Here is a 26636-nt window from a genome sequence, read left to right as displayed (position 1 = left end):
CAGACACTGGCTCGCTCAGCCTCTTGGTTCTACTGGGGCGAGTTCAGCTCCCCGACGGAGGCTGACCTATCACCATTGCCAGTTTAGCGGCCAACCCCATCTCTGGGCTGTTGCGGACACATCGGTGGCACTCAGAGACGACGTTAGCTGCCAGCATACATGTGGCCTTGTGGTGAGGACGTGGGCTTTGGAGTGAGACCACAGTTCCCACATCTGCCCGTAACCCCAACTCTGCAGCACTGAGCATCTCCTAATCCCCCTGAGTCACTGTTTTCTCAGTTATCAGGACTGTTATCCTTACCTTAGAATAGGAGTGGGGAATGCCCGGCCCGCAGGCCATATAAGGCCCTTGAAATCATTTGGTCTGGCCCTGGAAATAAAATTCAGGCTCAGGAAAAATCCAAGTTAGCGTAGGAAGGTTGAATGTAGATATACGGGTCACAGGTCTCACACGGTTGTTAAAATTGGGCAGTGTATTTGGTTTAGATCTTTCTTTTGGCCTACGGGGAAAAGAGAACCAAGATTATGATTTGTATTGTGCCTAAGACAAAACCTACCAGTCCTGAAAATGGAAGCTAATTACCGCCTTTACCCAAATGGAAGCGATTCCGTCCATGTACCTGCAGCCTTCCTTTTCATGCCGTGATCCTCCAGGCCCCCCTCACCCCAGCAAGGACTCCTGGCAGTGGCACAAAACATCTGCAAGACCCATTTTAGTGTTCCGTCCAGGGAAAGTGCTCAGGCTTGGAGTCCTGCACACCTGGGTTCGCACCTGGCTCTGTGACCTGCTCGGTGAAGCAGGCCAGGTGTGCAGGTCTGTCCTGGGGGCTGTTAGCCTTGTGTCGCTCACCTGACTTCGGAACCATTGTTTTCCAAGTCAGGGCACCAGCTCTGTCTGCTTTGTGAGACGTGAGTGAGGTGACATGGTGCTCAGTGGTAAGTGCTCGGTAAATAATGCTACGCTCTTTCGGTGCTGTGCTGTCCCCTAAGATATTTTTGTTAAAGAGAGGATATGAGACTATAAACCGGTCAGAATCGACATTTTATGAGAAATTACAAGGCTTCAGGGCCAGGGCGTCCTACGGCAGAGGAGACACGGCCTGTTCTCGTGGCTGTCCTTGCCACCACCCTGCTCACACCAAACGCTCCGCAAAGGGCCCACCGACTGTTCCTGCGACAGGGAATCGACTGCGACACTCATTCGTGATCCTCCCAGCAGCTGTCTAGGTGACCTTGAAAGTTAAATTCTGTTTTTTGTTTCATAAACACACGTGTCCAGAATGCTGGCCAAATGGAACAATGCCATGCTGTTTGCCCACCTTTCCCTGCGTAGCCACATGCCCAGCTGCCAGGCGGTCTCGCGGGTCAGACCTGCCCCATCAGCTTCATTCCCAGGCCGTGATGGGTGCGTGTCTGCCTAGTTTCCCGCAGGTCTGAGTCCTCGAAACTAAGCAGGTAGACTTAGTCTCCTTCCAGGAATCGTGGTGGAGGCCTGTTCACCCCCGATCGAGGTTATTAATTTGGATTCATAGAGCTTCAAACTCTTAGGATTAGACTTGGGGAAATGCCTAGAAGAGACTGCATCTGAATGGTGAACCCTTCTCCAGCCCTTCCCAGCAGCCCTGTCTCTCTCCCTGTCTCCCTCCTCCCTCTTCTCCCCTCCTAAGTGCTGCTTTACTCAACTAATGGAACCGAATTATCACTCCATCTCAGCCTGGGTGAAGAAATAATGCATTTAAATAAACTTGTTTTCCTACACAAATATGAGGCCTTTCAGTACATGCTGTTCTTGAATTACGTTTTTGGGTGATTGACAGCTTAAAGCCATCACAGAACACGCTGACCGTGGACTTAGCACTAACCATTTATTCCTTGTGCTTTGAGTGTAACTACTGCTGATTTCTTCCTGCAGTTAATCTCTGGAAGTTAAGTATGCATTATATAAATGTATAAGCTGCTGTTAGAGCTAAATCTTGGTTCAAGAAAAAGCCTTAAACAGTTTCTAAGGGTGATCATTAATTTGATTAGTGAAAAGTCCCCAGCGGTTTCCTGGTATTTCTTACTACTCTCTTGAATGTGGGTTCTTTGGAATTGTTTTCTAAGTGGAGATTTCATTTCTTTTTCCAAAGGGGAGATAACAGCTTCTTTCAGGGGAAGCTGTTGAATGGGTTATTGATTGCTGGCATCTATAAAAGATCTTAGCACGTTGTAATTTACTGAGGAGGGAGGTTCTGGTATTTATCATGTGTCAGTAAAGGTATCCCAGTATCTCTCTTGACAAGATAATTAGGTAAAATTGCACATCGGGCAAACTGAATTGTGGGCGCAGAAGAATACGTGGGTGGGCGAGAAAGTAAAGTTGATTGAGAGAGACGGTGATCAGAATCAAGTCGAACACAAAGGAAGTCAAACTGTTGTGGTTTAGTCACTGTCCGTCCACTTTGTAGAGGAGTCTGTCTTGAATGCTTGTCTCTGAGGGTCATTAGGAAAGCAGTGTGACAGGAGAACTCATTGACTATGGCTCTTGGAGAGAGAGCGAAGGCCTGTGTTACACAAAGATTCGGCTTTTGAAGTGGTTGCGATGCGGGCACAAGGCCTTATCAGTCCATGGCTGTGTGGCGATAAGGTGAACAAAGCCACACGAGTCCAGGCCGATGTGACGGTGGTCTTAGGAATCACTTAACCCCTCTGATCGCTGTCTGTGGGTTGGTAGTTACTTCGATTTAACTGGCCCAGCAGCCAGCACAGTAAGCGCAAGCTTTCCCCGTCTCCATTGGCCTGTGGTTCTGCCCGCAAAGCTCCATCGAAACGACTCAGCTCGGTGGTGTGACGTGGTGTAGGATCTACTTCTTCACGCCATGGTGTTCAGACTTCACTTAGCAAATTATGAAGGGAATCAAATTCTGTGAGTCGCGTTCATGTTCTGCTGTGTACACAGTGTCTTTCTCAGACGATACTGCGTGTTTTGAATAGTGAGAGTGTCAAGAATTTGTTCTGACCTGCCACCCACTCCCCTCACCGTGTCTTGTACGGGCCTGTGCTTTCTTGTCTGGAAACGTTGTTCCTGTTATGTTCACTCCATTCCTTTCTCTGGTGCCCAGATCAGGTGCTCCTGTCACTAAACCTTCTTTTATCATCGCTATCGGCTGTTTCTGAAGTTAAAGCTTGAGTGGCCCTGCTCTTGATTGGAATATAATTGCCTGCATTTGTCAGCCCATCCTCTTACTTTGCACTGTTGTTCAGTGCTGGGTATTTGTAACAACGAGGTTTGCAAACTGCTGGGTGAGAGCTTGATGGAAACCTTTGCGCCCGCCAAATGTGGAGGACACCCAGGTTTTGTGCATCCACTCATCGGTGTGGCACGGGCATCGGATGTGTCCTTTGTACCACACACTGGCGCTCGGCCCTGAGAAACTGAAGATAAAGGAGCTGTGTATCGTCTTCGTCACCTTGTGGTGCACCACCTAGCGAGGGGCCAGACTCGGTCCGACAGTTGAAGAGCCTGTGAGTGCCGGATGGAAGCCATCAGAGGAGGCAGACAGGAGACCTTTACAGACCAGGGACATTTCTATAGCTCAGGATGTTTTTGTAAATGTTTGAATCTGGTCTTAATGGAAAAGTAGCATTTCTCTTGAAGTGAAAGGTCAAAGAGCATTTTAAAATTACTTGCTGTTTTGACTTTATCGTTTGGAGCTGTCATCCTAAGTATTACCACTGCTCATAAGAATTGTAAGACATAATTTGGGTTCACCTTCTCTGTATAAACCGAAAACCTGTCTTGGCACTTGCTAAAGGTGGGAATTCCAGTCAAAAGGGAGTCATGTTTCCCCGGAGTTCTCTGAAACCAGGTGCAACCTTACTTCGCCGGGTACTGCCGAGTCGCGTTCACTGCGCCAGGCACTTCCCCGGGGAGGCCGCTGCCTCACTGACCTGGGCGTGGGACCCGCACGGCTGGGCTCTGGGCTCTGGGCTCTGGGCTCTGGGGGGGAGAAACACAAGACCAGCATTAAGCCCTCCTCTCACCCCCAAAATACACACTGACCAGCCAAACACAGCTCCTTAACATTTTTTCCTGACAGTTTAACATTAGAGAACATTTTTATTATATTGTAAAGACATCTAAGTCAAGATGAAAGTAATAAGATGTTTTTATTTAAGTGGCATTCGTGACTACAGCTAATTCAAGTGAAAGTGAAAGTACCCATTTTTGCTGATTTTAATTGTATTTGAGCATCGTATCAAATTTGGGTCTATCCAGTAGCAAGATAAGGCTCTTGGATGTCACACTTAGGCCTAAAAGTTGGGGTTGTTTCCTCCCCTCACGGCTTCCTAAGTCCCTGAAATAATAAGGTTGTTTACGTTTCTGTAATGAAGCTCCGATGTTACATTTGTCTTGTGACATGAATAAATAATGCCGAGTGGCAGCCGGCAGATGTGGGTTCATTTCCCGGCTGTAAGCATTGGGCACCTCTCCGAGCTGCAGGCATGTGAATGATGCCTGCAGGGATGCTGTAGCCCCGCGGAAGAGCACATGAACATCGCACTGAGCAGCAGAGGCATTCAACACGCGTGTTTTCCTTTATGGAAACCACCTGCATCTTGGTGGCTCACCGTCTCTGGTTAGGCAGGAGGAAGGGGCTTGTAAGAGGTAGCCTTTCCTGCCCGGCTGGCGTGGCTCTGTGGTTGAGCGTTGACCTCTGAACCAGGAGGTCACAGTTCAATGCCTGGTCAGGGCACATGCCCAGGTTGTGGGCTCCATCCCCAGTGTGGGCCATGCAGGAGGCAGCTGATCAATGTTTCTCTTTCATCATTGACTAGAGGCACGCTGCATGAAATTCATGCAAGAGTAGGCCTTCCTTCCCCTGGCTGCTGGCACCCAGGACCCGGGCTTCCCTCTGGCCACTGGCAGGCACCTGGGACCCCGGCTTCATCCAGAAGGTTGTCTGGAAGGACATCCGGTCTAATTAGCATATTATGTTTTTATTATTATAGATTTATTATTATAGATGTTTCTATCTCTTTTTCTCTCTCCCTTCCTCTCTGAAATCAATAAAAAAATATTTAAAAAAAGAAGTAGCCTTTCCTCCCAAATTAAAAAAAAAAATCTTGTTTAATAAAGGAACCAAATTTTAACATAATTTCTTCATCTCTTTTTTTTTTTTTCCGCTCTTGATTTTTTTTTTCTCCAATTTTTTTTATTAAGATATTATATGTGTACATATCTTACCATTGCCCTCCCCACACCCCACTCCCATATATGCCCCCACCCCCCAGAGTTTTGCATCCATTGGTTATGCTTATATGCATGCATACAAGTCCTTTGATTGATCTCTTATCTCCCCCACCTCTCCCTAACCTTCCCCTTGTAATTTGACAGTCTGTTTGATGCTTTACTGTCTCTGTATCTATCTTTTTGTTCAAGTTTATAATGTTCTTTATTATCCATAAATGAGTGAGATCATGTGGTATTTTTCTTTCATTGACTGACTTATTTCACTTAACATAATGTTCTCCAATTCCTCCCAGGTTGCTGCAAATGATGAGAATTCCTTCTTTTTTATGGCAGCATAGTATTCCATTGTGTAGATGTACCACAGTTTTCTGATCCAGTCATCTGCTGACGGGCACCTAGGCTGTTTCCAAATCTTAGCTATGGTGAATTGCGCTGCTATGAACATAGGGGTGCATATATCCTTTCTAATTGGTGTTTCTAGTTTCTTCGGATATATTCCCAGGAGTGGGATTACTGGGTCAAATGGGAGTTCCATTTTCAGTTTTTTGAGGAAACTCCATACTGTTCTCCACAGTGACTGCACCAGTCTGCAATCCCACCAGCAGTGCACGAGGGTTCCTTTTTCTCCGCATCCTCGCCAACACTTGTCGTTTGTTGATTTGTTGATGATAGCCATTCTGACAGGTGTGAGATGGTACCGCATTGTTGTTTTGATTTGCATCTCTCGGATAATTAGTGACGTTGAGCATGTTTTCATGTGTCTCTTGGCCTTCCTTTTGTCTTCTTTTGAAAAGATTCTATTTAGGTCTGTTGCCCATTTTTTTATTGGATCATTTATCTTCCTTTTATTAAGTTGTATAAGCTGCCTGTAGATGTTGGAGATTAAACCTTTATCAGTGATGCCATTTGCAAATATGTTCTCCCATGCAGTGGGCCTTCTTGTTGTTTTGTTGATGGTTTCTTTTGCTGTGAAAAAGCTTTTTATTTTGATGTAGTCCCATTTGTTAATTTTCTCTTTAGCTTCCATTGCCCTAGGGGCAGTGTCAGTGAAGAATTTCTTTTGGCATATGTCTGACATTTTGTTGCCTGTGGATTGCTCTAGTATTATTATGGTTTCCCGTCTTATGTTTAAGTCCTGTATCCATTTTGAGTTTATTTTTGTGTATGGCGTAAGTTGGTGATCAAGCTTCATTTTTTTGCATGTATCTGTCCAATTTTCCCAACACCATTTATTGAAGAGACTGTCTTTATTCCATTGTATGTTCATGCCTCCTTTGTCAAATATTAATTGAGCATAGTGGTTTGGGTCAATATCTGGATTCTCTATTCTGTTCCATTGATCTATATGTCTGTTCTTGTGCCAGTACCAGGCTGTTTTGAGAACAGTGGCTTTGTAATACAGCTTGAAATCTGGTATTGAGATCCCTCCTACTTTATTCTTCTTTCTCAGGATTGCTGTGGCTATTCGGGGTCTTTTTTTATTCCAGATGAATTTTTGGAGAGTTCTTTCAAGGTCTGTGAAATATGCCGTTGGTATTTTAATGGGGAGTGCATTGAATCTATAGATTGCTTTGGGTAGTATGGACATTTTAATGATGTTGATTCTACCAATCCATGAACATGGTATGTTCTTCCATCTGTTTACGTCTTCCTCTATCTCTTTTTTCAGTGTCCTGTAGTTTTCCGTGTATAGGTCTTTTACCTCCTTAGTTAAGTTTATTCCTAGGTATCTTAATTTTTTTGGCGCGATGGTAAATGGGATTGCCTTTTTAGTCTCTCTGTCTGTAAGTTCACTATTGGTGTATAGAAAGGCCATAGATTTCTTGGCGTTAATTTTGTATCCTGCTACATTGCCGAATTCATTTATTAAGTCTATTAGTTTTTTGACGGAGTCTTTCGGATTTTTTATGTACAATATCATGTCGTCTGCAAATAAAGACAGCTTTACTTGTTCTTTTCCAATCTGGATGCCTTTTATTTCTTCTTCTTGTCTAATTGCAATGGCTAATACTTCCAGTACTATGTCAAACAGGAGTGGTGAGAGTGGGCATCCCTGTCTTGTTCCTGTTCTTAGGGGAAATGTCTTTAGTTTTTGTCCATTGAGTATGATGTTTGCTGTGGGTTTATCATATATAGCTTTTATTATGTTGAGGTATGAGCCATCTATTCCCACCTTGTTGAGAGCTTTTATCAAGAAAGGGTGTTGGATTTTATCAAATGCTTTTTCTGCATCAATTGATATGACTATGTGATTTTTATCTTTCAATTTGTTTATGTGATGTATCACGTTTATTGATTTGCGGATATTGTACCATCCTTGCATTCCTGGGATAAATCCTACTTGGTCATGGTGTATGATCTTTCTGATGTACTGCTGGAGCCGATTTGCTAGAATTTTGTTGAGGATTTTGGCATCTATGTTCATGAGGGATATTGGTCTGTAATTCTCTTTCATTGTGTTGTCTTTATCTGGTTTTGGTATTAGGGTGATGCTGGCTTCATAGAAGGAGCTTGGAAGTGTTCCTTCCACTTGAATTTTTTGGAATAGTCTGAGGAGGATAGGTTTTAGTTCTTCCTTGAATGTTTGGTAAAACTCTCCTGTGAAGCCATCAGGCCCCGGGCTTTTGTTTGCCGGAAGCTTTTTGATGACTGCTTCAATTTCGTCCATAGTTATTGGCCTATTGAGCTGTTTAGATTCTTCTTGATTGATTTTTGGAAGGTTATATTTTTCTAGGAATATGTCCATTTCCTCCAGATTGTCCAGTTTGTTGGAATAGAGTTGTTCGTAGTATTTTGTAACAATCCTTTGTATCTCAGCGGGGTCTGTTGTTATTTCACCTCTTTCATTTCTGATTTTGTTTATTTGGGTCCTCTCTCTTTGCTTCTTGGTGAGCCTGGCTAGAGGTCCATCAATCTTGTTTATCCTTTCAAAGAACCAGCTCTTGGTTTTGTTGATCTTATGTATTGTTTCTTTGGTCTCTATGTCATTTATCTCCGCTCTGATCTTTGTTATTTCCTTCCTTCTGGTTACACTGGGCTTTTCTTGCTGCTCTTTTTCTAGCTCTTTGAGTTGTAGGGTTAAGTAATTTATTACCATTGTTTCTTGTTTTTTGCAATAGGCCTGTAGAGCTATGAACTTCCCTCTCAAGACTGCTTTCGCTGTGTCCCATAGATTTTGGATTGTTGTGTTTTCATTGTCATTTGTTGCCATGATGTTTTTTATTTCTTCCTTGATCTCTCTGGTGACCCAGTCCTTGTTTAATAGCATGCTGTTTAGTCTCCATGTGTTTGATTTCTTTGGATTGTATTTATTGTAGTTGATTTCCAGTTTTATGCCACTGTGATCTGAGAAGATGCTTGATATAATTTCTATCTTCTTGAATTTGAAGAGACTTTGCCTGTGACCCAGCATATGGTCTATCTTTGAAAATGACCCATGTGCACTTGAGAAGAATGTATATTCTGTGGCTTTGGGGTGAAATGTTCTGAAGATGTCAATTAATTCCATCTGGTCTAGTGAGTCATTTAGGATTGCTGTTTCTTTGCTGATTTTTTGTTTAGAGGATTTGTCCAGTGGTGATAGTGGGGTATTAAAGTCTCCTACTATGATTGTGTTGCTATTAATCTCTCCCTTGATATCCTCCAGGAGTTTTTTTATGTATTTGGGTGCTCCTATATTGGGAGCGTATATGTTTACCAGAATTATTTCTTCTTGTTGGATTTCTCCCTTTAGTATTATGAAGTGGCCTTCCTTATCTCTTGTTATGGCATTTACTTTGAGGTCTATTTTGTCAGATATAAGTATTGCTACCCCAGCTTTTTTTTCATTTCCATTTGCCTGAAAGATATTTTTCCATCCCTTCACTTTCAATCTGTGTGAGTCTCTTGTTCTGAGGTGGGTCTCTTGTAGACAGCATATATATGGGTCGTGTTTTTTTATCCATTCAGCTACTCGATGTCTTTTGATTGGAGCATTTAGTCCGTTTACATTTAAAGTTATTACTGAAAGGTATTTGTTTGCAGTCATATCTATTTTTGTGTCTGTATTCCTTCTTACCTGTTTATTTCTTCTTTTTACAGTATTCCCTTTAGCAATTCTTGCATTGCTGGTTTGGTGGTGATAAACTCCCTGAGGCTTTTTTTGTCTGCAAAGCTCCTGATTTCCCCTTCAATTTTGATTGATAGTCTTGCTGGATATAGTATTCTTGGATTCAGTCCTTTGCTTTGCAACACTTTGTATACCTCCTTCCATTCACTTCTAGCTTGTTGTGTTTCTGATGAGTAATCATTTGACAATCTGATGGGTGTTCCTTTGTAGGTAACTCTCTGTCTCTCTCTTGCCGCCTTTAGGATTCTCTCTTTATCATTTATATTTGCCATTGAAATTATGACATGTCTTGGTGTGGGTCTTTTGGGGTTGATCCTGCTTGGGACTCTCTTTACTTGCGTAACTTTCATCTTTCCCATATCCGGGAAGTTTTCTGTCATTATTTCTTCAAATAGATTTTCTAATCCCTGCTGCTCTTCTTGTCCTTCTGGCAGCCCTATTATACGCATGTTACTTCGTTTCATGTTGTCCCGAAGCTCCCTTAGGCTTTCCTCCTGCTTTTTAATTTTTTTCTCCAATTGCTGTTCAGCTTGAGCTTGTTTCTGTACCTGATCTTCTAACTCACTAATTCGGTCCTCTGCTTCTTGTAATCTACTGTTGAAACTTTCCATGGTGTTTTTGATTGTAGCTATATCACTTTTCATTTCTTCCTGATTCTTGCATAAGTTGTTGATTTTCTCATCCATCCGATGTATAAATTCCATGACCATTACTCTGAACTCCTTTTCGGTCATGTTGCAAGCTTCATTTTCACTAATTTCCTTTCTTGGCGACTCCACATTTTCTTTCCTCTGTGAGTTATTTCGTTTCCCCATTCTGGCTATTACCAGAAAGCTCAAGCTTCTGTTTGCGTGGACCTGGGCCGTGTGCTGTGGGGACTTCGCTCCACCCTAGTTTCACTGAAGTGCTCTGACACTAGGACGTGTGACTGTCTTTGGTTGGTGGGAACCAGACTTGCCCAGGATCAGTGTCCCCAGTGTTCCGTGTGGTCTCGTGTGCACATTTAGAATCAGGGGCCCTGTCTGCACCACACTGTTGGTATGTGCCGAGAATGAGATCCTTAGCATGTGCCAGGAGTCAGAGTTTCCCTGTGTCTGCACCAAGACTCGAGTGTCAAAGTCTCTGTTGCCTTGTGCGGTTTCTCGTTGAGAATCAGGGTCCCTGTGTGTGCACGCACCAACAATTGGGGTCGCTGGCTCTTAGTGTGAATGCGTTGTGAGTCAGGGATCCCAGGCAGCTGTGTCCGGCGTGCCAAATTCCCTGAAGTGGGGCTGCGTCCTGTGTGTGCTCTCTCTACTGAGCCAAACCGGCTAGAGCGCACATTCTTAAAAACCTGAAGGTGAGCCAGCTCAGTGCACTCTCCCAAAGTCCCAGAAGGGGGGCGGAGTCCGTCCTGCGCGCCAAATTCCCCAAAGGGAAGCCCCTCTGTGCACGCTTTTAAGAATCTCCGAAGGGGGAGCTGTGACCCGCAAGCCAAATTCCCCCAAATTCCCCGAAGGGGAGCCCTCTGTGCACACTGACAGATTTCCCCGACGGGGAGCTGCTTCTGTCCCGTGCGCGAGCGTGCGCCAAATTCCCTAAGAGGGAGCGCGTCCCTGCGCAAAGCTCGGCAGCTTGGGCCAGGGGCGGGTCTATCAGTTACTATGGCGCTGTCTGTGCGCGCGCCTGTGAGCAGCTTGGGCGAGGGGCGCGCCTATCAGTTACTATGGCGCTTTCCGCACGCCTGTGGGCGCTCAGCAGCTTGGGGGAGGGGCGGGTCTATCAGTTACTATGGCGCTATCAGCGCCTGCGAGGAGGGGGATAGGCTCTTTGACTCACGGAAATCTGCCGGGAAGTCTGGATTCTTGTTTGTTTGTCTGAAGCTGTGATAGCAGTTCTCTGTCCCCAGTGGCTGCAGGGTCCTGGTTTGTGTCAGAAGCCAGGATCCGAGTCTCAGGCAGCTCTGTTTCCCAAGATGGCGTGGTCTCTGCGTCCGCACCAGCCGCCGAGAAGTGTCCGCTTTGTGCGCGGGGCTCCGCCGTCTAGGGCTGCCCTGTTCGGGAGCCCCTTGGAAGACCTGCAGAATCTAACTGACCCTATCTCATACACACACACACACACCACACACATCTACACTCTCCTCTATGGGTTCCTCACTCACACTCTCTCTCTCCCTACCTTCCTGCCGGTCGCCATCTTTTCAATTTCTTCATCTCTTAATTTCAGTTTGTCCACAGTAGAAATAGAAAATCGAGCCCAAACCCTTCATCTCTTTGAGACTTTGAAGACAGACCCTGAAGCCTTTCACAAGCACATGGTCAAGTACATCTACCCCACCATCGGGGGCACGGACCACGAGAGGCTGCTGTATTATTTCACCCTTCTGGAAGGCTGGGGCTGCGCAGATCTGGGGAAGTACGCCATTAAACCGGAAACCCACATTCGGCTGCTGAAGAAGTTCAAGGTGGTTGCATCAGGTAAGATGATCATTTTCCAGCTTGAATTCATTTAAAAAATAAAAATAAAAGTAAATACACACACACACACACACACACACACGTGTACAGAGAGAGAGAGAGAGAGAGAGAGAGAGAGAGGAGAGAAAGAGATCGACATTGATTTGTTCTACTTTTTCAGTAATTCATTGGTGATTGTTATAGTATGTGCCCTGACCCTAGATCGAACCCGCAACCTTGGTGTATCAGGGCAGTGCTCTAACCAACTGAGGAACACGGCCATTTTTGAAATTAAATTTAGGGATTAATGTTCTGTACACAATCATGTCCGTGCACCATGGTTGGCATAGATCTGAAACCATAGGATTTTGATGCTAATTGTCTTTTGTTATTGTATTTTCAACTCCTTCACTCACAGTTGGGGGAATTACATACCAGAGAAACCAAGAAACCTTGGTTTCTGATAGACCTGATACTAAAATCTAAAGTTTTTACTCCAGAGGTGTTTTGTTTTTTTCCTACTCCCATTGGTTATATTTTACCAGAAGCCCGGTGCACAAAATTCGTGCATTTGGGCGGGGGGGGGGGGGGTCCCTCAGCCCGGCCTGCACCCTCTCACAGTCCGGGAGCCCTTGGGGGATGTCCTGGGAGCGGACCTAAGCCGGCAGTTGGACATCCTTAGCGCTGCTGTGAAGGCGGGAGAGGCTCCTGCCACTGCGCTTGCCAGCCATGAGCCCAACTTCTGATTGAGCGGCACTCCCCCTGTGGGCATGCACTGACCACCAGGGGGCAGCTCCTGCATTGAGCATCTGCCCCCTGGTGGTCAGTGCACATCACAGTGACTGGTCGTTCCGCCATTTGGTCGATTTGCATATTAGCCTTTTATTATATAGGATTTATACAGGACAAGACTGAGACACTTTACAGTAGGCATTTGGCAGAATTACACCTGAGTGGAGCCTATATGTTTAAAGCTTATGTGGAGACTATTAAAGTAAGAGCCTTTGAATCTGAAAAATTGTGGAAATCTTTAGAATGGTGTCTATGTGTCTTCACGCTCATAACGAAGACATTAGACATACTAACACCCCTCATATCTCTGTGGTACTTTATAATTTGCAAGGCACTTTCAAGTCTATATTTATTTAATATTCATGACAATTATGAGAATTTCCTTCAGCATATCAGTGTAAAGTTTACTGAGTAACCAAATTAGACATGGAGTAGACACAGAGGACAAGGGGTGCAATTCATGTCAGCCCTCAAGTCCTTGATGAGATGCCAGGTGAATACACATGAATCCATGCGGTTTGGTGTGGGCACTGGTTGGGAAAAGAGGGCCACGGAGGGATGGCAGGAGCCAGGAGGTCCGGCATTTCCAGTGGCTGGAGAGGAGGCGGAGGCTCACGGAAGTGAGCAGCTTGTCTGTGATTGCAGAGTTGATCAAATTGCAGGCTGGGACTGGAACTCAGATCTTCTGGTCTGTCTCAGGGACGACTGAACGATCTGCTACACCTACACTGGCCGATGAGTGTGCACTCAGCCACGCAGGGGCTGGGCGTGTGTGCGACGCCTCTGCATGGTGCTGGAGAGGACTACTCTCTTTCCCTCTCTTTCCAACAGGACTGGACTACAAAAAACTGACCGAGGAAGGCGCGAGCCCTCTGGACGCACTGCAGCCAGTTCTTTCAAGTCAGAACATCTTATCGATTTCCAAGCTCGTTCCCAGAATCCCGGGCCAGGATGGACGGATGCTGTCCCCGAGCTCCCTGTACACCCTCTGGTTACAGAAGTTGTTCTGGACCGGAGACCCCCAGCTCATTAAAGAAGCCCCAGCGTCCCCGCCCGAGTGGCTGCGCGCCTTCGAGGTCTGCACCAAGTACTTGGATCGCCTGCACCCGGGGGACCTCGTCACTGTGCTGGATGCGATGACGTTCTCTCCAGAAGCTGTGACCAAGGTAACCAAGCGGCCGCTTAGAGTAGACGGGGCGTTTTAGGAGGCATGAAAGCTGCTCTTGCGTTGGGTAGATTTTGTTTTTATTCCCTTCCTGGAAATGGGGAAGAGTCACAGTTCAGATGTGCTCTAGTTTTCACAACATGGCATTTCCTAGTAAAGACTGCCTCCCGCTCTCTCCAGTGGACAGGTGGGAGGAGCCTCCAGCGCCCAGCCCACCTTGCAGGCATCGTAGCAGGCTAGCAACTTCGCTGTGGCTGACGTGAGCCCTGAGGGAATTCCCCATGAATCCCACGGAGTAGACGACTTGGTGATAGAATTATCTGTGGGAGTCGTGGTTGCATTTTCCAGTGTCTACTCCAGGCTCAGGGCTGAGCCCTTTAACTGGACCCTAGTTCCTGCTCTAGATCCCTAAGCAACGTGTAGTTTCCCTCCGAACAGGTAACGTGGGCCGTTGTCTTTCCTTCTTGCCCCCTCGCCCCGACCTCACTGTTAGCCAACGGTACATCTCTCACTCCATGACCTCTCCTACAGACTCTCCGCCTCTGTCTCGCTCTGAGTGTGCTCTCGCGCAGCCTCTTTTTATCTGCTCTGGCCTGTCTGTGCCGCTTGCTGTCTCATCCCCCAAGTTGGCAAGCCCACCTGGTACTCTACCCCAGGAATTGTTGTTATAGCTAATGTTATCCTGAAAACGGAGTAGAAAGGCTAAGAGTTCAAGTCATTCGTTTGAAAGCTGGCACAAGCACAGGTTCAGACATCTCCGGGGAAGCCTACTTTTAACTAACTTGCTGGATTCATGGTTGTGGATAACCAATGACCTCGTTCTCTTATTAGTGTAATCGTTTTAAATTTACAGCCACTACTGTAAGAAGGAGATAATCAATTTTTTGTTTTTGTATTTTTTTTTAAGAAAGAAAATAAGGATAATTTTAAAGTGATCCTACCTAATAAAAGGCTGATATGCAAATTGTCCCCTAGGGCGGGAGTTCGACTGACCAGGAGTTCAGCCGGGGGTGGGGCTGGCTGGCCAACCTTCCGAGGCCTCTCCCCTCGGTGGGCCCTGCTCCCGAGTCAGGTAACCCGGCTTTGAGCTTTGAACCTGGCACTTAGGGCTCTGTGGTTTAGCCTCAGGAATCTGTTTGGCTTTCTGCCTCCTGGAGGCAGAGGCTGTGGCTGAGTTATCTGTGAACTTACGTAATAGTATTACTCTGGTTTTAATAGGCGAGTTCAACCAAAGCCATCTGGTCACAGGAGCCACAATTTACACTCAGCACGGCTTCTTCCAGGGCCTCTGCTCTAACCCCGGAACCGCACTGGAGCGAGCAGCCAGGAGCCATTCTAGGAACTGGGGGAGCCGAGGACCAGGAGTCCCGAGCATCTTCATTCCAAACGGAGCGCCTGTCCTGGGGTGCGTCCGGCAGGGCTGAGCCTGAATGAGGAAGGCCAGGCAGGATCCTGGCAATGTGGGGGATAAGACAGGAGTCCAGCACACACTGGTTTTGGATCTGCAGGACCGGGAAGAGGCTGGAAGTCCATTAGCAATGCAGGATGAATACGCTGGAGGGGGCGACCTGGGGCCTGGCTGCAGGGGTGAGGCAGGAACAGACGGGGAAGGTGGAGCGTTAGGGCCTTCGCTCCCCTCAGGCTGAAGGAGTTTTAACTGTTCTATGTGAGGGCGGGAACGGAGCAGCATGACCAGCCAAGGCCATATGCTAACTGCGGACGTGTGTGGAGGTGGACAGACGGTTCTAGACTTCCAACAGCAATCATTTACTCACAATTCAATGTAAGAATTGGATGTAGAGTCCACTTAGGTTTTGAGTTGTTGTGCTGTTTTACTGTCATGATTTTAAGTTACAGCACATTCTCATGACCTTAGTTTCTTAACCTTGTACTTGTCAGATGAGCTGCAGGTGCATGACGCAGTTGTTCGTGAGCATCTGTGCATTTTCCTGATGCAGGGCTGACCCAGTGCGGGCCGAGTCCGTGGATTCTGGCTTGTCCTTCTCTTAGCGCAGCTGGTTTCATCCTCGGCAAGAGGTGCTGCTGTCAACGGTCCCAGGAGGTGGTTTTCTGCTGCATCAGGTTCAGCTGTAGAAAAGGGAGGCAGAGACATTGAAATCAATTTCGTATCTTTGTATTTCCCCTCGTTTGATTAATTGGCAAGCTGTTTCAGTTGTCATCCAGAGAGGAAAAGGATAAAGTTTCGATACAGTGCAATTTGAAATCACACAGTGCTGTTCTGGAGAGAGAGAGAGAGAGAGAGAGAGAGAGAGAGAGAGAGAGAGAGAGAGAAAAGGAATAAAATTCAAACTGCAGAGCAGCCGCACATGTCCGAGGACACATTTGGAAAAGGAAATGCAGCTGGATTTGGCCAGATTTGCAAAACACCAGATGTTCCCACAGCTTGCGCAGGATGTTAGAAATGTAAAGTAAGTGAAGATACTACACGTATGTAGTGTACAATTTTCAAATGTATACGCATGCTGGGCCCAGAACCAAACTTCGGAAAGAACCGGTGAGCTAGTCCCAGAGTGCGTAACAAGAAGAGCAAGCTCAGAGGCCAGAATTGAGGGGAAGGCCCAGAGCCTGAGTGTAGCACCTCTTCCGGGATAAAAGGAACCAGGAAGGCTCTTTGCCCTCATGGTAGTGCTCATCCACTTCCTGTTTGCATTTGCAGTTTCATAGAACTTCTGGGGGAAATAGTCACAGTGTGGCATTATGTCCCGTAGGCAGAGGTGGAATTTGCATGACGTTGGAGGTGATAGATATATAGAAGGAAAAGAATACAAATGTGGGAAGTGCATTTGCTCTAATTCTAAATTGTTTCTTTTGGTTCCGTCCGGTTAGAGTTGCTTTTTTAATTCAGTAATTAGAAACATTTTTGTAGAAGGTACAGAGAACAAGTCAGTGGGTTAGAAATGCAGGAAAATGGTCAAAGAAGCTGAAATGCAAGTCCAGCACTACTGGTGTGGCTCAGCCACGGGTGGTTGTACGGGAGGAGCTGTGTGTAACCTCAGCCTTTGCGTTTTAAACATCCCACTCCCTTTCCGTTGCTGGTATAGCTACGTGAGAAGTAAGGGCATGGAAAGTACCCCTCTTGATTATTAAATGCTCCCCAGAAGTTTGCGGGGATCCTTCTTTGAAAACCCCAGGTAATGACAGAGTTAGCAGAGGCCTTCTTGGATCCTGCCCGGAGCTCATCCTGGATCGGACAGGCATTTGCCGCCCTCACCCCACCCGCACGCACCCTCTGTTTCAGCCCCCACCGTTTCTGGTGGGAGGACCTGTCCCCTTTGGATTAGAGCAGAAAATCACTTGAGAGCCTCGTGTCTAGAGTGACCTCTGGCCTTTAAGCATCATTTCTATTGGCATCTATATACATATGGCATCTTTCTTCGGGCTCCTTACTGTTTCCACTTTTTGGTCCTGCCTTCTGGAGCTCCGGAAACAGCATCAGGAAATCTGTGTTTCATACGGTGACAGTTCAGATTCTTGAAATAAGCTGCTGTTTTCTCCCTTATCCGCTTAGCCAGACTGTGTGACATGAAGCTCTGGAAGAATCCATTGGTCTTAAAAACTGGGATATGACTTCAACACCCAACGTAATGAGCTCAAGAATCATTCAGAGGGCCGCGCTGTCGCTGTACCTTTAGGGTCTTCACGGTGCTAAGATGGCCTTTTAACTGCGGATGCAGCACGTTTTCACCGTAATGGGCAGTCGGTGTCCAAAATGTGTGTGAGCATGGTTAGATAGTGCACATATCCGAACCACGTGACAACATACCTGACTTTCCCATGCATCGATCAGATGCATGTTATGTAGATTCAGATTAAATCTCTAAGTATTTAGGCATCAATTATGTGCCACCTATAATATTATTGCCATTGGTGACATTAAGATGCAAAAGACATTTCTCTAAAAGATGTAAAGTTTTTAATATTGAGAATTTTAATGAAATTAGAAATTCTTTGACTGTAGGGCTGGTGCCTTTATCTCTAATGTTCTGTTTCCTAGTACAGCATAAGCAGGAAGTCCTTGAGTGGGTGTTTAAATAATTATTATCACAGCTTGGTGATTCTTAAACCTTTAGATCTTCAGATGCCTGGACGTTCTTAAAAATTACTGAGGATCCTAAGGAACTTTTGTTTATGAAGTTTATATTCATTGATAGTTATCATATTAGAAATTAAAACCAAAAAGTAATTTAGAAGTATTTGTTTAATTCATTTAAAACTACCAATAATAGACATGAATAGGTGGACATGAATAGCATATTTTTATGGGAAATAACTATACTTCCAAAAGAAAAATAATTGATGAAATGTCAACATCATCCTACATTTCTGTATCTGGCTTCATAGGACACTTCTTTGTCATTTTGGTTGAAGTAAGTGAAGGAAATCCAGCAATGAGGCCTGAGTAGGGGAGTGCTGTAATGAACTATAATTTCAGGGATTCTTCGATAGTGACTGAAACTCAGCAAGCGATGGAGCTTAAGGCTAGTAATGTGGAGTCGGAAGCCATGTCATGAACTTTGCACTCTGCTCACATCAAAACTGTTGGTTTAGATTAGCGATTGCCAACTGTTTTCATCTCATGGCACATAGACTAACTACTAAAATTCTGCTGCACACCAAAAAATATATTCTATTTTTTGCTGATCTGACAAAAACACAAACAAGTATAATTTTGATTCATTTATACCAGACAGCTACTGTTGTGTTGGCTGTTGTCATTTTATGTGGCAGTCTGAGGGAGAAGAGGTCAGTGCCCCGGACTCCATAGGCAGGCACTGCATGTCTTAAACATTCCTGCAGCACACCGTTTGAAAACCGCTGGTCTAGATGACAGTTCGACTCGATCTTGCACCCAGGTCTGGTTTGGAATAGAATCCATTGGGCATTTGGAAAAGAGGGACCTGCTGAGTTACGGAGAGCACCCCAATGCTGACATATTGCTTTATGTGATGAGCAAAGCATGCGCTTGAGTATGAGCCCCCTGTCTCAGCAGATGTCTTTAAGTATCGGGAAGCTGTCAAGCTCACAGTGGTGGGCACAAGTTTACCAGAATTCTAATTTTTCACCCGAGAGCTCAAGTTTTATCATTGGCAATAAATACAATGAGCTGTTTCTATTGAAGTGACAGGCTCACTCTGTTCACTTGGAGGACTGTCTGCCAGATGCCCAAGTCGGAGGAACCGCCAATTCTGTCTATTCCTTGCTCTCTCAGGCAGACCTGGGGCCACTGCAGAGAGCAGTGACATCAGCTCCAACCCCGCCAGGCCCATGCCTTTTCTGCTCGCGCCCCGCACGCAGCGAAGCGCTCTAGGAGGAAATCTCCGTTCTTCCCACGGGATATTGAAAACATGTGCCTCAGTGGTTGAGATTTGGTAAAATTAGCAATTTTCACTCCTTTTTCAAGAACATGCTTAAGTGAAAATGCCAATGATGCCATCCCTTGGTTTGTGCTTAAGTTCCCACGCTTTTATCCACTATTTTTAACCATCATACAAATAGCAATACAGTGAAACTAGGTAACTAATGAAAAGATAATTTAATGTCATAAAAATAATTTCGACTTGGGAAGCCCTTGGAAGAGTCTGGGCCTCTGTGGCTTGTGGACCACATGTTGAGAACCACGGCCATAGGCTCTTGTTTCCAGAACCACTCCCATCTTTCATGCCCACGTGCAAGATCATTGCAGCTACCTAAGTGTTTGTCATACAAGTAAAACGATGAGGCGGTGTCCTGGGAAGTGCAGAAAGGATGGTCTTAAAGGTCAAGGTTCTTAAAACAGCTGGGTTTCCAATCAGCTTTCCAGATGTAGACGTGTTATAAATATTTGCGAACGTGAGACGGAGTCCGGGCAGGCCTGCATTTTTGGTTCCATTTCTTAAAGAAGTGTCGTTGGGATTTGGATGGGGACCGCATTAAATCTGTACAGTGCTTTGGGTATTATGGACATTTTAATTATGTTGATTCTTTCGTTCCATGAACATGGAATATCTTTTTGAGTCATTGTGTCCTTTTCAGTTTATTTTAGTCATGCTTTGTAGTTTTCAGGATATAGGTCCTTCACATCCTTTGTTAAGATTATTCCTAGGTATTTTATTTTTTTGTTGTTGCAATTGCAAAAGGAATTATTTTTTTCCCCATTTTCCCCCTGAAATTTTATTGTTACTATACAGGAGTGCAGTGGATTTTTGACATTGATTTTGTATCCTGCAATTTCACTGTATTTGTTCATTGTTCTGAATAGATTCTTGGTGGAGTCCGTAGGGTTTTCTATATAAAGAATCGTGTCATCTGCCAACGGCATGGCTCTTTATTTCCATGTGTTAGAATTTGTGGGGGCTTTTTCAGGGTGTATGAAGCCTCCCCGCTCTGGTCACTTCAGTTACTGGGCATTGTAGTAAGAGTAACAAGACACCAACGCCAGCCATGGGGGAGCAAGGACACGGGCTCAGTGAGCGGAGCTTCCCAAACGGGGGCAGGCTGTGACCTGAACGTGTGAACCTGCTCTCCCTGGCTCTCCCACCTCTCACACTCACTCACACTCACACTTACACTCACTCTCACACTCACACACACACACACACACACACTAACACTCACACTCACTCACACTCACATTTACACTCACTCTCACACTCACACACACACACACACTAACACTCACACTCACTCACACTCACACTCACACTCACACTCACACTCACATTTACACTCACTCTCACACTCACACCCACACACACACACACTAACACTCACACTCACACACTAACACTCACACTCACTAATACACTCACTCACTCACACACACACACACACTAACACTCACACTCACACTTACACTCACTCTCACACTCACACTCACACACTAACACTCACACTCACTCACTAATACACTCACACACTAACATACACACTCACACACTCACACTCACACACACACTCACACTCACTCACACTCACACACACACTAACACTCACTCACACTCACACTTACACTCACTCTCACACTCACACTCACACACTAACACTAACACTCACACTCACTCACTAATACACTCACTCACACACTAACATACACACTCACACACTCACACTCACACTCACACTCACACACACACCCTCACATTACCATTTCCCCGGAGAGGCACCTGTCTGGTTGCATATCACTGTCCGGTGTAGAGCAGAGGACAGTGGACGGCCATTGTCCAGCCCCTGGGCGGCTGCCCGGCTGCACACTGGTCCCTGGTCCCGTCAGCTGTGCTCAGATTAGGAAGAGGTTGTTGCCACGCGGATAACCTATCTTAAAGGGCCCCTCCTGGCTGCTTACTCAACGAAGGGTTGCGGATTAGCATTCACTCTGAATGTTGTGACTTGTTCAAGTCCACGAGTTGTCCCTTAAATGTTGTCGGTGTCCCCCTGTAATGACAAGGGGTCTGGCGTTTCCTTCCAGAAGCCCATCGTAGTCATCCGGCTGCACCTGCACCTGGGTCAGGTGAACCAGTTCCTCCTCAAACCCAGCCTTGCAGACAGGTACAGGAGGAGCGAGTGTTACTGTAAGGTTACCTGCGGTTTGCCTGTCAGCCCTGTGCGCAGCCCCCGAGGAGGCGTCTGGAGGCGGCGTCCGAGCCCTCGCGGCCCCGTCGTTAATAAGTGTGAGAAAGAGGGCCTTCTCCTTCCTGCGAAGTGTGTGGGCTCCAGATTCACGGGGTGGGATGTTGGGGAAGAGAGAGGAATTAATAAACAGCCTCGGAATAATGTGCAGCAGACTTTAGCATGAAAAAAGCAGCGGGGAGGAGTGTGAAGATACCCGCCCGTTGCACGCTCCTGGCGGCAGACTTCACAGACTTCACTGCGTTCGCACTCAGCAGTGGCCCTTCGGTGATGTGGACCCTCTCCCTGCCCTTCCTCCGCACCCAGTCCGCCCCTCCTCTGCCTGAGTCCCTGGGCTAGAACCAGATTTATCTCCTGAAGCTGGGGAATCAGCTGTCTCCGGCTGGGAAGCAGAGGGATGTGCACTGAGCAGCCGGGCCCCTCCCTTAGCCATGCCCACGGCTCTGTACACGGGGCCCACAGGGCCAGTCCTGTCCCGCGGACGCCAGCGCGGGAGGCCGGGCGTTCGCCTGCTGGACACAGAGGGGACGCTTCACAGGTGAAGGTGTGAACACGTAGACCAGGGAACGATCACTCTCGGGTATTTTAAGAGGGACTGTGGCCATCCCAGTGGCCTGTCGCTGCGGAAGGCACCTGGGATTTGATAAGGTCTCTCTCTTAATGAAAAGTTCGACAGAGTTGTTTGTGCCGAGAGCTTTTACAGTTCACTTTCAGGTAATTTTATTGTAACAAGGTGCTTTTATGCTTAAAAGTCTTGTTTCTCTGCATCCAAAATAATTCCAGAAATAAAAATGAACATTGTGACCATAGGGCTCTAACATTTCTTTATGATAGCTCTGATTGAGTTATTGTTCGAATTATTGCATCGTTCATTAGATCAGAACAACACAGATGCATTAACATTTTTGATAAATAAGTATTAACTATTAAAAATAAAATTGTATTTTACATGTACATCTTAATGAGGTGGGTAGGGCTTTAAACATTGTTTTTAATTAGTTTATGTGCCCTTGGATGGCTGTTACTTATTGCTAGATTGAGATTGCATTAAATACCAATTCTTTCCATTTTGCATTTCTATAGATATGAATATTTAAAAGTCTTGTTCACATAGTGGCTGGGGAAGGAGTGATGTCATAGCAGTGCCACTCATTTCTTTGAATGCCCTCCAAGCTATCACCCAAAATTCAACACAGTGATCTGTGGTTAAAAACGATTTTTAATGACTTATCAGCTGACAACTCAATTAGATTCTTCATGAATTTTGTCGAGAATAGATAATTGGGAACTGTGTGACATGCATAAGGAAACTTAGCCTCCGGTTGCTGGAATCCTCTCACACACCAGTGTTTTGAATGGCCCCTCTGTTTGGCATTCTGGAGCTTTCTGGACTCCGGGACAGTGTGTCCCAGTGGGATTCAGGGAGACCGTGGGCAGGGGCAGGCCTCTCCTGGGTGAGGGAGGCAGGCCTGAGGGGAAGGGAAGTGGACGCCCTGACTCAGGAAGGTCAGTGTTAGAAAAGAGAAGTCAGGGAAGGCGAACATTCAGAACCAGTGCCCTTAAACCCGTCTGCACCTGTGTAACCTTTGAAAAGCCTTTGTGTGAGGGTGGCGCACACGCCCCAGGTGGAAGACCTGGCCCCTAAAGGAAAATGTGTGGTTTCCCAGCATGCTCCGCGGTGACTCCAGCCCCCTGCACGTGGACCCCGCCTCCTGCAGGACAGTCCCTGCCTGAGCACACTTGTTGGCCTTGCCCACCATGCCTCACCCCTCTACCCCCCACCCCAGAGCAGTGGCTCCTGCGAGCCTGGAGGGGAGGAGTGTGGACCTTTCCCTGGCAGCGAGGTTCAGGAGGAGCTGTGGGTCAGAGTCCTGGGATGTTGTGATCTCTTTCAGGAACAATTCTTCCCCTTCCCCCGAACGCAGTGCTAGCTGCTGCTCTGCCCTCAAAACCCCCTGCGGCAGTGACCACTGTTTAGGGGGCTTGTGATCCCCCTGGGTGTTTGCACGCTGGAAGATGGAGGGTCACAGCATTGAGCACGCGCTTTATAAAGCCGCTCCCTCCGCCTGGAGCCCGCCCGCCCCTTCCTCCCGGGAATACAGGCGCGGCCTCCACATCCGGTGGGCGCCCCACCTTTGTGCAGACTTGCTGGCCTTTTTTCCAAGGTAGATACTTTTCTGGAAGGGAGAGAGAGAGAGAGAGAGAGAGAGAGAGAGAGACAGACAGACAGACAGACAGACAGACATACATCAATGATGCGAGAGAATCATTGATCATCTGCCTCCCGCACGCCCCACACTGGGACTGAGCCCGCAACCTGGGCACGTGCCCTGACCGGGAATTGAACCGTGACCTCCTGGCTCATAGGTGGACGCTCAACCCCTGAGCCACGCTGGTGGGGCCAGACCTTTCTCTAGGTGCACTCACCTACTTAACACTTCGGCCGCGTTTTATGAATACTTATTGTTGCGTTTGGCTTCCCCATTAGGATGTATATGTTCACAGTAGGGAGTGGGTGTGGATTTACCTTGGTATCCCTGTGCCGATAGCAGGCCTCGCATGTGGCGAGGGGTGGGTGTTTGTGCCTGAAGGGGGAAGATGGAAAAGTCCTGCGAGGTTTTCAATGGAGACCAAATCGCGTGGCTATCTAGCCATCCTTTATTAGTCAAAGAAATGGTTTTCAATCTCAGAGTAACAGTGATGTGGAAATATGTGAATAAAATAATTTTGCTCTTGATTTGCCCATTGTCCTGCGTCGTTGCCGTTACGGTGTAAGCAGCATGCCAACCCCGTTTCCCACCTGACTCTGGTAGCAGCTGGGTTTCCCCGGGCCCCCCGCAGCTCCTCAATCTCAGCCTCATCTCCAGAGCCGTGCGATGCTCGTTTCGAAAGGGAAAAGGAAAAGTGCCTGCTTCGCGAGGCGGATCAGCCTTGAAGCGCCTGCCCGCGATGAGAATGGTCGCGTGGACTTTAAATCGAGCCAGGCCCTGAAAACAGTCGCTCCGGAGGCGCAGGCTCTGCTTCAGCCCCTTTCTTTCGGCTTCCCAGGGTGAAGATGATGAAGAACCTACGGCCCTCCCGTGGTCACCGCTGCTGGCTTCGTCCTCCTCTCTGGTGGCCTCTACTTGCCCTCTGCGTCCCAGCCAAGCCCTTTCCCCCCAGGCCGGGTGACCCCTGGGCATTCTTCCCTCGTCGTAAAGCCCACTCCCTCCCGAGGCTCTCCTGACACGTAGCCTCCTTTACAACCCGTCCATCGGGACCAGGGCCCTCTCGGGACCCTCCACAGCGTCCCGTCCTGACCCTGGTGTAGTTTGTGAGGATCATGCTTCTCCGCATGTCCAGCCGGACTTGGACACACCTCGGGCGGGGGCCTGGTCTAGGCTGTCTGTGTGCCCAGCACCCGCTCAGGGGACATTGTCTGTAGAATGAAGGAACTGAAAGTCATCGCTGGTTTAATGTCCTTGTGCCCCTTGCTGCGTGATTACCGTGGACTGGCTGTGTCCCGATGGCATACATCTGGCCCCAGTTTATTTGTTTTGTTCCATTTTAATGTCCTTTCCCAGTTTTAGTCTCATGGAGCCCTCGGCCAGGAACAGGGTTTTGCAGCGTAAATCGGAGCCTTCCGGCACATTCTGAACACATGTTTCTAGGGACATGTCAGCACGTGTCATTTCATTGCCTCTTGGAGGGTCTTTCACGTGTCGTTGATCAGAGTTGATCAGTGCTCAGCAGCTACTTCCTGTTGGTCTGTGATGGGCTAGACGTCGTGTGAGGTGGCACTGATGTCCCCGTCGGTCTGCGATGGGTTAGAGGTCGTGTGAGGAGGCGGTGATGTCCCCGTCGGTCTGCGATGGGTTAGAGGTCATGTGAGGCGGCGGTGATGTCCCCGTCGGTCTGCGATGGGTTAGAGGTCATGTGAGGCGGCGGTGATGTCCCCGTCGGTCTGCGATGGGTTAGAGGTCGTGTGAGGAGGCGGTGATGTCCCCGTCGGTCTGCGATGGGTTAGAGGTCGTGTGAGGAGGCGGTGATGTCCCCGTCGGTCTGCGATGGGTTAGAGGTCGTGTGAGGGGGCAGTGATGTCCCCGTCGGTCTGCGATGGGTTAGAGGTCGTGTGAGGTGGCAGTGATGTCCCCGTCGGTCTGCGATGGGTTAGAGGTCGTGTGAGGGGGCGGTGATGTCCCCGTCGGTCTGCGATGGGTTAGAGGTCGTGTGAGGGGGCGGTGATGTCCCCGTCGGTCTGCGATGGGTTAGAGGTCGTGTGAGGGGGCAGTGATGTCCCCGTCGGTCTGCGATGGGTTAGAGGTCGTGTGAGGGGGCAGTGATGTCCCCGTCGGTCTGCGATGGGTTAGAGGTCGTGTGAGGCGGCGGTGATGTCCCCGTCGGTCTGCGATGGGTTAGAGGTCGTGTGAGGGGGCAGTGATGTCCCCGTCGGTCTGCGATGGGTTAGAGGTCGTGTGAGGGGGCAGTGATGTCCCCGTCGGTCTGCGATGGGTTAGAGGTCGTGTGAGGGGGCAGTGATGTCCCCGTCGGTCTGCGATGGGTTAGAGGTCGTGTGAGGGGGCGGTGATGTCCCCGTCGGTCTGCGATGGGTTAGAGGTCGTGTGAGGCGGCGGTGATGTCCCCGTCGGTCTGCGATGGGTTAGAGGTCGTGTGAGGCGGCGGTGATGTCCCCGTCGGTCTGCGATGGGTTAGAGGTCGTGTGAGGGGGCAGTGATGTCCCTATTGGTCTGTGATGGGTTAGAGGTCGTGTGAGGGGGCAGTGATGTCCCTATTGGTCTGTGATGGGTTAGAGGTCGTGTGAGGGGGCAGTGATGTCCCTATTGGTCTGTGATGGGTTAGAGGTCGTGTGAGGTGGCGGTGATGTCCCCGTCGGTCTGTGATGGGTTAGAGGTCGTGTGAGGGGGCAGCGATGTCCCTATTGGTCTGTGATGGGTCAGAGGTCGTGTGAGGTGGCGGTGATGTCCCCGTCGGTCTGCGATGGGTTAGAGGTCGTGTGAGGTGCCAGCGACGCAGAGACCTAGGCAGCACAGCTTCTGCCCTGAAGGGGCTCGTCGTTGAGTCAGGGAGACCCACACATTAGCAGACGAGTTGAAAGCAGTGCGACCTGTTCCTGGATTCGGGAGAGCACGGAGGGGGAGGCGTGTGCCTGGCGGAGACCGTGTCGGGGCGACGGCGTCCCGAGGGCGAACTCTGAGCTGATCTGGAAGGACCCACGAAGGGAGGCTTGAGCAAGGATGCCCTTTCCCCCTCGGAACCTGCAGTTCCCTGTCTTTCTTT

At 47.8% G+C, this 26636-nt stretch overlaps 1 protein-coding gene across 2 annotated transcripts in view; it reads left to right on the top strand.

Annotated features, from left to right (window-relative positions):
• NBAS (NBAS subunit of NRZ tethering complex) overlaps positions 1 to 26636 on the top strand; it is a 206444-nt gene that overhangs the window by 149418 nt on the left and 30390 nt on the right. For both annotated transcript variants that reach the window (XM_079792004.1, XM_079792003.1), the window contains exons 43-44: positions 11547 to 11797; positions 13400 to 13734. In XM_079792004.1, the coding sequence (XP_079648130.1) occupies positions 11547 to 11797; positions 13400 to 13734 (586 nt within the window). The remainder of the gene's footprint in view (positions 1 to 11546; positions 11798 to 13399; positions 13735 to 26636) is intronic.

Source organism: Cnephaeus nilssonii (assembly GCF_951640355.1).
Source record: "Cnephaeus nilssonii genome assembly, chromosome: 15".
In the NCBI taxonomy this organism is placed as follows: Eukaryota; Metazoa; Chordata; class Mammalia; order Chiroptera; family Vespertilionidae; genus Cnephaeus; species Cnephaeus nilssonii.
This window is presented reverse-complemented; position numbering and strand designations above follow the sequence as displayed.